This window comes from Trichosurus vulpecula, chromosome 2 (genome assembly GCF_011100635.1).
Source record: "Trichosurus vulpecula isolate mTriVul1 chromosome 2, mTriVul1.pri, whole genome shotgun sequence".
NCBI lineage: Eukaryota > Metazoa > Chordata > Mammalia > Diprotodontia > Phalangeridae > Trichosurus > Trichosurus vulpecula.
Window position 1 is genome coordinate 83,527,965 of NC_050574.1, and position 10,213 is coordinate 83,538,177.

The 10,213-nt window shown below is 38.1% G+C and overlaps 1 protein-coding gene across 1 annotated transcript; it reads left to right on the plus strand.

Moving 5' to 3' along the window:
• The first annotated feature begins 1,789 nt into the window (after window positions 1–1,789).
• On the plus strand, window positions 1,790–2,761 carry LOC118836528 (putative olfactory receptor 52P1). The gene has a single exon (XM_036743787.1). The coding sequence runs from the start codon at window positions 1,790–1,792 to the stop codon at window positions 2,759–2,761; it is 972 nt and encodes a 323-aa protein (XP_036599682.1).
• Window positions 2,762–10,213: the final 7,452 nt, after the last annotated feature.

Genomic DNA, 10,213 nt, shown 5'->3' on the forward strand with positions numbered 1-10,213 from the left:
CATAGGTGGAATGTCATGTATGGTGAATATCCAGTTGGCCTGTGGGACTGTCACAGAAAGAGCAGGAAGGGTAATGGACAGCCTTAAATGCCAGGCTGAGGTATTAGGGAACCCTTCAAGAGGTATCAGGGAACCTGGAGAGTTTTGCGCAGGGGAGATATACTCAGACCTACCTTATGGGAAGATCTCTTTGGCAGTCATGTGCATGGTAGATCAGATAAGAGAAATACTAGAGAAAAAGAGTCTAATTAGGAGATTATTACAATAGTCCAGGCAAGAGGTAAGTAGGACCTAAACTAGGGTGGTGGCCATATGAATAAAGAGAAGAAAAGATCTAAGAGAGACATTGTGAGAGGAGCATTTTCTGGCGATGCTGTCTAGTTACAAGTCACCAATTACCAAACTCTTCCAAGAATCAGAATTTTGGGTCATTCAAAGGACATTGAAAAAATGCATGCTGGTAGTTAGTAGGCTGGGGAATATTACTGACAATGACATAAAATGTTAAAGTAGCATGGAAGCTATCATCAAAGAAATATTTGACTAGAAAAGGAGCAAGAGCTAGGAATAAAATATGGACAGTCTTAGAGCTACAATTGTACCCATGGAATTTTGAAAGGCTTTAAAAGTGCAAGCCAGATGTTGAGTAGATCCTCTTTGTGGATTTACTTGGAGGACTTGGACAATAACTTGAGATACACTAAAGTACAGCGGCACAGGATCAATCACTCCGTCAGTAATTTTTAAAGACCCATGCAAGACACTGGGGATGAACCAGAAAATGAAACAATCCCGACTCTCAAGGAGCTTATGTTCTTTGATTGGGGGAAGGATCTCCTCTCTATTTAGGCAGAAAACAACTGATGCAAACCAAAAGCTCTATATTAGTTAACAGCAATGTAGCAGGCAAAAATAATTTGTAAAAAAGGCTCAGTGCTTTTAGTTCTGAATAGTGGCCCCAAGCGAAGAATGTGATCATTTCATTATACTCATTCAATTAAATTCAAATCCATAAGCATTTACTAAGCACCTGCTGCATGTCAGACATTGTATTAAGTGTTAAAGATAAAAAGACAACAATGAAACAGTCCCTGCCTTCAAAAAGCTTCCACTGTACTGGGAAGAAACAACATAAAAGTCAACACAAACCAACAAAGTAAACATAAGAGCCATACAAAATAATATCATACGCTCATAGAACCATAGATTTAGAACTAGAAGGGACCTCAGTGGTTACAAATCTAATCCATTCATTTTACATATATGGGCAGTGAGTTTGTTTCAAGGGTAGAGGAGTGAAGGGATCTAATATAGAATGTCAGCCTCATCAAACCAGGTTCATTGCCTTTCTCTGCTAAGAAGCAGCTACCTACAACAATAGAATATGCCATGCCTACATAAGTACATTGGCTGTAGTATGAGTCTCCCTCCAAGTACTCTGTCACCCTACTCACACTGGGGCTCACCCTACTCATACTGGAGTTTTCCTGGAGCTATGGGACATTTCTCTCCTTACATAACAGGTAGTCCTTGGGGTGAGTTCATTAAAGGCATATCTTCTTCATCAAGCTAGGTGCTCCATAAGAGGATAACATCTCCCCCATCAAACCTAAATCTCTCTGAGTTTGTAGTCATATCTCCTCCAAAAGACCAAGGTGCTCCTGAAACAGGGTCCATATTTCCTCCTTCTTCTCTATTCCACTTCAGCAGTAGACATAAAACACCAGTCTTCTATGTCTCTACACAGTGGTGATTGCAGTACCACTAATACTTACTATCCCATCCTAGCATGCTGATCTCCAACCATTCTGGTACTACGACCTTCACATTGCTGGGCATCCCTGGTCTAGAGACACAGCATTTATGGCTCTCCATCCCCTTCTCAGCCATGTTTGTTGTCATCCTCATGGACAATGGTGGCATTCTTTTTCTGGTTGCAACAAAGCCCTCCCTTCAAACACCCATGTATTTTCTCTTGGCCATGCTGATGGTGTCTGATTTGGTATCTACCTTGGCTGTACTTCCCAGGCTCCTCTGCCACTTCTGGTTTGGTGCCCATGACATTGGCATCAAAGGATGCCTTGTTCAGATGTTCTTCATCCATTGTTCATCTGTAGTGCGTTCAGCCCTCCTTGTGGCAATGGCCTTTGATCGCTATGTGGCAGTTTGTGAGCCACTCCGTTATAGTACCATCCTGAACCACACCCTGGCAGGGCAGCTGGCACTGGCAGCTCTTGCCAAAGGAGTGTTCCTCATATTCCCCATGCCATTACTGCTCCAGAGGCTGACCTTCTGCAAGACAGTCATTCCTCACACCTACTGTGACCACATGGCTGTTGTGAAGATGGCCTGTAGTCATACCAAGCCCAACCGTATCTATGGATTGTTTGTAATCCTCCTGGTGATAGGGTTTGATCTCCTGCTTATTGGAGTCTCCTATGTACTGATCCTACGTGCTGTATTGCACCTCTCATCCCAAGATGCCATTCTAAAGGCGCTCAATACCTGTTCAGCCCACTTCTTTGTAATCCTCATCACCTATGTGCCTGCACTTTTCTCATCTGTCACCCACCGCATAGGTCCCATTATCCCTCCTCATGCACACATCCTGCTTGCTAATCTATACCTACTCATGCCCTCATTGTTCAACCCCATTATCTATGGAATTAAGATGAAGGAGATCCGGTACAAAATGGCAAAATGTCTGTGCAGGAGGGATTCTCTGCCCATCGACCCAGGACACAAAGATGGGAGTAAATAATGGAGATGGGTCTTTGACACTTAACCTGATGCCTTTGCCATACTACATTCAGGCTGGAAACATCTTAACCAGCCACCCCTATACACATAAGTCTCCCTCACAAATGGAAACTGTACAGGCTCCTCACACATAAATGTTACAATTGAGTCATTATCTGGATTGGCTTAATCTGTCTTGTGCTGTCTTTTGTAACATGGAGTGAGCTCTAACCAGCATCTCATCTAAATTGGGAGTAGTGCCTAGGGTCACACAGCTAGTAAGTTTCTAAGACAGGATTCGAACGCATGAAGATAAGTCTTCCTGATTCCAGGCCCAGTGCTCTATCCTCTGCACCACATAGCTGCCCATGAATGACTTTAAAAAGCCTTATAAATACAAATATAAAAGAAGAAATATTAAACATACCATTTACTGAATACAGTGCAATAAGAATAATAATCAATAAAAGGTCAGGAAAGTATTCAAACTCAAATGAAGCCTAAATAATTTCATATTAAAGTATTGGTAGGTCAAAGATCAATCACGGAAACAATAGATAATTTCATTAAAGGAAGTGACAAAAATGAAACAACATTGGCAGCTATGTGGTGCAGAGAATGGAGTATAGGACTTGGAATTATAAGTCCTGAGTTTAACTCTTACCTCAGACATTTATTACCTATGTGACCCTGAATATGTTACTTAACCAATGTCTGCCTCCGTGTCTTCATCCATAAAATATGGATAATAATAATATCTACTTCATAGGATTGTTATGAAGATGAAATGAATTTACATGTATAAAGAACTTTGTAAACCTTAAAACAGCATATAAATGCTAGCTATAATTATTATAAATATCTCAAAACTTTGGTATCCAGCCAATGTTGTATGATAAAAACATTAAGATCTCAATATGATGTCAATAAATGCAGAAAAAGCTTTTTGACAAATATAACACTTTCTCCTATTGAAAAAATTTTAAGATAAAAGTATAAATGAACTATTCCTTAATAAAAATTTATCTATAATGGGAAAACAATGGAAACATCTCCAATAAGTTCAGAGGTAAAGCAAGTATAGCCATTGACATCATTATTATTTAAATAGTTCTAGAAATTCTAACTACAATAATAACAAGAAAAGGAAATTCAGAAAATAAGCAAAGCCAAAAAAAATACAATTTTCTATTTTTCTGCATATAACTAAACTATTATGATTTACTTAGAGAAATGTAACAAAAATTAATTTAGATAATCAATAACTATATTAAAGAAGGAAGATATAAAATAATTTTAAAAACTCATCAGGTTTTTTAATATTATCAACAGAATCCAGCAAGGATTGAGAAAAAAAATCATTCAAAATAACTACAGAATTTATAAAACATTTGAGAGGCCAGCTATAAACACACATATAGGAATTATATGTTTTTACAATTTGTTTGATCAGACCAGTGATTTTATTGGTCTAGAAAGGTCACGGGGAGCAGCTTCCTTTGTAAATGTGGATCAACATAATTTCTGGAATGTACAGTCTTAGAAAGGTTCCTCGGGGCACAAAGAATTTAAAAAAATATATCGAGTCACATGACCGATATATACCAGAAGCAGGACTTGAACCTACATCTTTCTGACTCTAAGGCCAGCAATCCACTCCACCATGCTGCCTGTCACGGTGTCATTGAATACGACTTCAAAACACTTTTCACAAAAATAAAGTCTGATCTGAATAACTAGAGATAGAGTGACTGACCATGGTCAGTCTATGCTATGTAAATATAATAAAAATGACAATAGCTAAATTTAATTACTTATTCAGTGCTATCCCAATAAAACTACTAAAGGATTAATTTATAGAACAATAAAAATAACATAATGCATCTATAAGAACGAAAGGTCAAGAATCACAAGAAAAATAATGGGAGAGAGAGGAAGAAGTGGAAAAAAGGAGTCTAGAAGTACCAGATCTTAAACTATAGTATGAAGCAATAATCATCAGAATTATTTGGTACTGGTTAAAGAATAGGAAAGTTAATCATTGTAACAGGTTAGACCCAGAAGCAATTGGCCATAGTAACATTGTGTTCTATAAACCCAAGGACACCAATTAGTAGAATATGAATATGTCATTCAACAAAACTGCTCGGAAAAAACTGGAAAGAAATTAATTTATAAAAATTTATAATTGGAAATTAGGTTTAGCCTGGCATTTCATATAATATACTACGATAAACTCAAAAGGATTATAAGACCCATACATAAGAGGGTATATCATAATTTGGAGGAGCAAAGAAGTAAACATCTTGCATAAATATGGATGGGGAAGACTTCTTAACCAAACAAAGGATAGAAAGGATTACAGGAGACAAACAATTTTGATTACAATAATTTTTTTTTGTACAAAGAAAATCAAGGCAGAATTAAAAGGGAAATAACTAGGGAAAATATCATTTCATTAAATTTCTCTGATAAAGTTGTAACATCTATGATATTTAGGGGAACTGATACAAACATGTAAGAACAAGATCCATTCTCCAAGGGACAAATGTCAAGGGATATAAACAATTCTCAAGGGAAGAAAGATAAGTTATCAATAAACCTAGGGGGAAAAAGTTCAGAATTACAAATGACATGATAAATTAAAATTTAGACAATTCTTAGGATTTACATCGAACTCATTGGATTGTCACTGACAAAACAGGAAAATTACAGTTGTTAGAGGGCCTATCAAAAGACAGGCACACCAATGTATTGTTCTAAGGTTCTTCTTTTCAAGGACCCCATACTTTTGATTTCCTTTGTAGTTCTGGTCAGGGCCAAAGTAGTGGCTCCTTTTGTTCATTCCTTTTTTGAAGAATAAATTTACCTGAAGGCAAGTTGAAAAATTTACCTCTTCTTTTGCTTTTGCCAACAGAAGAAAACTATAGATGTCCAAAGAATTGAAGCGTCGCATCTACATTCTGGCATGGCTCAATGCTAGGTTTGTGGTCTGCTTCTCAAGCACCTCATTTATTTCCTTTTTATTTCCAGATGATCTGCAGTATATTTCAATCACAAAGTCATCTCTATTCTTTATTCAATTTATTTCCATTCGAATGTTCCCCATCATGCTTTTAACCTCCAATTCCTGGATTTCTTCGCATGAATAGATTGCTTAAATATGTGAGGCTGCTCCATTAGCCTTTTAACTGACTGAACAAATTATACGCTTCTATATCTATGTTTCTGTCATTAGTCCCATCCCACCAAGTTTTAGAGATACCTATGTGGCAGAAAGGACCTCCCTGTGTTAGCTTCTCTAGATTCCCCTGCTTGTTATGTATAGCTTTGTGCATAGGTATCTGAGTTAATGAGTTTAACCACTGGCAGCAAGTCAGAGCAATCAGAACCCAGCCCTTAGAATTAAATTAGCAAGACCTGAATTGAAATCTAGCTTCCTATACTTAATACCTACGTGACCCTGGGCAAGTCATTTAACAACTGTATGCCTCAGTTCCCTCTTCTGTAAAAAAAAGATAATAAAAGCATATGGCTCTTGTGATGATCATATGAGATCATATTTTTAAAGCACTTTGTAAACCTTAAGGCGCTTACCTATCATTATTATTAACAAATGTTTTCTCCTCCAAATTACTTGCGCTATCTAGAGATATTCTCCCTATGTTGTACCTGCTATTTTCTGTGGCATCGGTTTTAGAAGACAAAAGTAGACAGGATTAGAGAGCAGATAGACTGGAAGTGGGAAGACAAGTTAGGGGGCTATTGAAATCATAATATTATCCAGCATTCATTTAGTGTTTTAAGGTTTGCAAAGTACTTTACAAATATTATCACATTTGATCCTCGCATCAACTCTGGGAGGCAGATGCTATTATTATCTCAGTCTTATAGAGGAGGAAACAGAGACAAACAATAAGTGACTTGTCTAAGGTCACACAGCTGAGTTCCTGTGGCTGGATTTGAATGCTGGTCTTCCTGACTCCACATTTAATCTTCTACTGACTTCATCACCTCACTGCCTTAATGAGCTAGGTGAAAAAAGATGAGGGCATAACCAAGCATGCTTGAAGTGAGAGGGGAGAGAAGGAGCTGGATGCAACTCATGTTGTAAAGATAGATGTGAGAGGTTTCACAACTGTTTAATGTGTGGAGTAACAGAAAGGAAAGAGTCAAAACTGACTACAAACTTATGATCCTGGAGTACTAAAAGGATAATAGTGATACTGGCTTGAACAGAGAAGTTTGAAGAGCAATTCTTAACCTTTTTTGTGTGTAGTGGACCCTACTAGCAGTCTGGTGAAGCTGATGGATGCCTCAGAATAGTTTTTAAATGCATAAAATAAATATGATGACAAAGGGAGCCAATTATATTGAAACATTGTCTGTCTATCTGTCTATTATCGACAGCTAAGTGACTCAGTGGGTAGAATATCAAATTTGAATCAGGGAGACAAGTTGAATCCAGTACCAGATGCTTACCTAATTGTGGGCCCCTGATTGCCTCAGATCTGCAATCTACCTCATAGAGTTGTTGTAAGGCTCTCATGTAAAGTCCTTTGCAAACATATAAAAAATTAAATATTATATAAATGCCACTTATGATTATTCTTATAAAACAAGTTTATTTATCTCTGATTAAGGATAAAGAAAGGAATGTTTTAAAGGAAAATCAATCACAAAATCAATGTTGGAAGATATATCAGATACTATTAATTTCAATAAAGAGATCTCTTTCTTTCACAACATTCCCAGTGTATGGACCTGTAGCCTTTTATTGAAATCCTCTAGTGAGAGGAGTTCAATTTTGGGAAGCTATTCATTTTGAGATAAATATAAAATAGCTGTGGGGCAGAAGAGAGGGTTGTATGTGTCATCAGGTGTTGGGCTAAAAACACTGGTAACAGGTGCCCTTGAGACTACCCATACCACCTTCAACTCATCTGACTCTTGGGTTTCAGGGGCAATCTACCTATAATATTCTCAAATTTATACTCAGACAATGCCAAAAAATGTAAAACTCTCTTCACTTAGGTTGAACCCTCATTTCCTATGGCACCCTCTCTTCTCTCTCAAACTTATAAAATTTGGCAGTTCACTATTAACAGCCATGTGATTTGTTAATATAATAAATGAATGAATGAATAAATGCATGAAGAATAGATTTATTATTTATTTGTCTTACTGCTATTCTATTTCGCCCATAGAGTACAGTACCTTCTTTGATGTGTGTACAACATGCTGAGCAGTCCTGGGCCAGCATCTCCCATGTCTCACAAATAACACTAAAGTTCTTCATTTGTCCAGCCTAAGCATATTTAGAGTTTTTATTATTATTGTTTATTTGATTTTGGCAGAGTCCCTGAAATGAATTTGGGGAGGTGGCACAGGATCCTCATTTGGAGTAACTTAAAAATACTATCAAACCATAAAATATTCACTGGAACAGCTGAACAGACACCTTACATTTCACCTTGGTTCTGCACTGTGCGAATAATTCCCTCCAGGGGATCTCCTTGTATTGCTTCTTCTGACCTCCTTGTGAGTGCTTGCCTTGTGTGAGTTTTTTGTTGAATACTCTTTTACGTAATCATATGTTTGGCAAGGCCAGTCTGTTGGAGTTATGTCTCTGAAGTAGATTTCGAGTGCTTGGCAGTTCATCTCCAGAGAGGACCTCAGTGTCCTGTACCTTACCTTGCCAGATAATCTTCAGAATCTTCTAAAGATAATTCAAATAATAGAGTGCTTCTGACAAACTTTTAATCTAAATACAGAATGAAGATTATTTATTTCTTCTACATATATACACCAAGGCAAATGCAAATATGTGAACCCTGCCTTTAAGGGGCTTATAATCAAGGAGAAATGATTCCACCTGTCTGTAAATAAACAAACCACAAAGCAGACTTCTATAAGAACCTTTGGGAACTATGAAAAAATACTTCTAGGAGTTAGGAGAAGGGAAAGATCACTTGGGGCATTTTTTTTGTTTAATTTGATATTCAATTTACTGTTCTGCATGGAGAATCACAGATTCTCATACTTAAAAGAGACCTTAGCAATGATATAAGACCCCTTCTCTGCTTAATGTGTGAATTTCCTTTGTAATAAGCAGAAGCTTAATTACCATTCTCCTAGATAGACCTTCAAGTCCCTGAAGTAACTAACAGCCTCTAAGTACTCAATTCTCTAAGCTCAACTGAAATGCTCATATGGCCCAGGATGCAGTCCTCTCACCTTCCTTTAGCCCTCCCTTGGACATGATCAGGTTTATATGTGTCCCTTCCAAAGTTTGGTGCCCAAGAACTGAACACAAAAGTCTAGATGTGGTCTGACCAGAATACAGTGTGATGGAACAATCTAGGCCTCTTTTGATACAGCCTTACGTTATGCTAACTGTTTTTTGGGCTGCCTCATCACACTGCCTCATCACAATGAGCTGGTGATTCATCAAGCCCAAACCTCTGGCTGAAGGGAAATCCCTCTGTGCAAGGTGGAATGTGATAGTACTTATCTGAAACACAATTCTCCCCTTCCTTCTCCCCACCTCCCCTGCAAAAAAAAACAAAAACAAAAAACAAAAAACAGATAACCAAACAACAACAACAAAAACACAGTCTTTTTCACATAAACATGAATTATCTAGCCCTGTTCAATCAATCAAACAAGAAAGCAAGCAAACAATAAGCATTTTAAACACCTACTAGGTGCCAGACACTGTGTGATAAGCACCCAGGTACAAAAAGAGGCAAAAACAAAAGAAAACCAAGCAAAGCAAAACAGCTCCTGCCTCCAAGAAGGTTATCATTTAATAGGGGACGCAAGTTCCTCATAGCCTGTACTTGGGTAGTAGATAGAGTTTTGACTGACACCACCTCCCTCAACCTCCTTTCCACTCTGATTAGAGAGCTGGAGAGTGCCTTCTTTTATAGAGGGCAGAAGCTGGACTTTTGCTCCCTCCACTCCACATACACTGCTCTGTCTGGTTTCAGCACGACCAAACATGATGCCCCTGAGCAGGGTACCCAGGTGTCCCCCTACTCCCAGTGCTCCTCCCCCTTTCCTGCCTTCTTTTGTGTGTTATCTCCTCCCATTAGATTGTGAGCTTCTTGAGGGAAGGGACTGTCTTTCTTTTTATTAGTTGTATCCTCAGAGCTTAGCACAGTGCCTGGAATTTAATGAGCACTAAACAATGTTTATTGGATTGGACTGGACTGGATTGGATTGATCAGTAACAATCATGAAGAGGCCTCTAGGTGGCTCACTAGATAGAGTGCTTGGCCTGAACTCATTTTCGTGAGTTCAAATCCAGCCTCAGACACTTGTTAGCTGGGTGACCCTGGGCAAGTCACTTAACCCTGTTTGCCTCAGTTCCTCATCTGTAAAATCAACTGGAGAAGGAAATGTCAAACCACTTCAGTATCTTTGCCAAGAAAATCCCAAATAGTATCACAAAGAGCCAGACATGACTGAA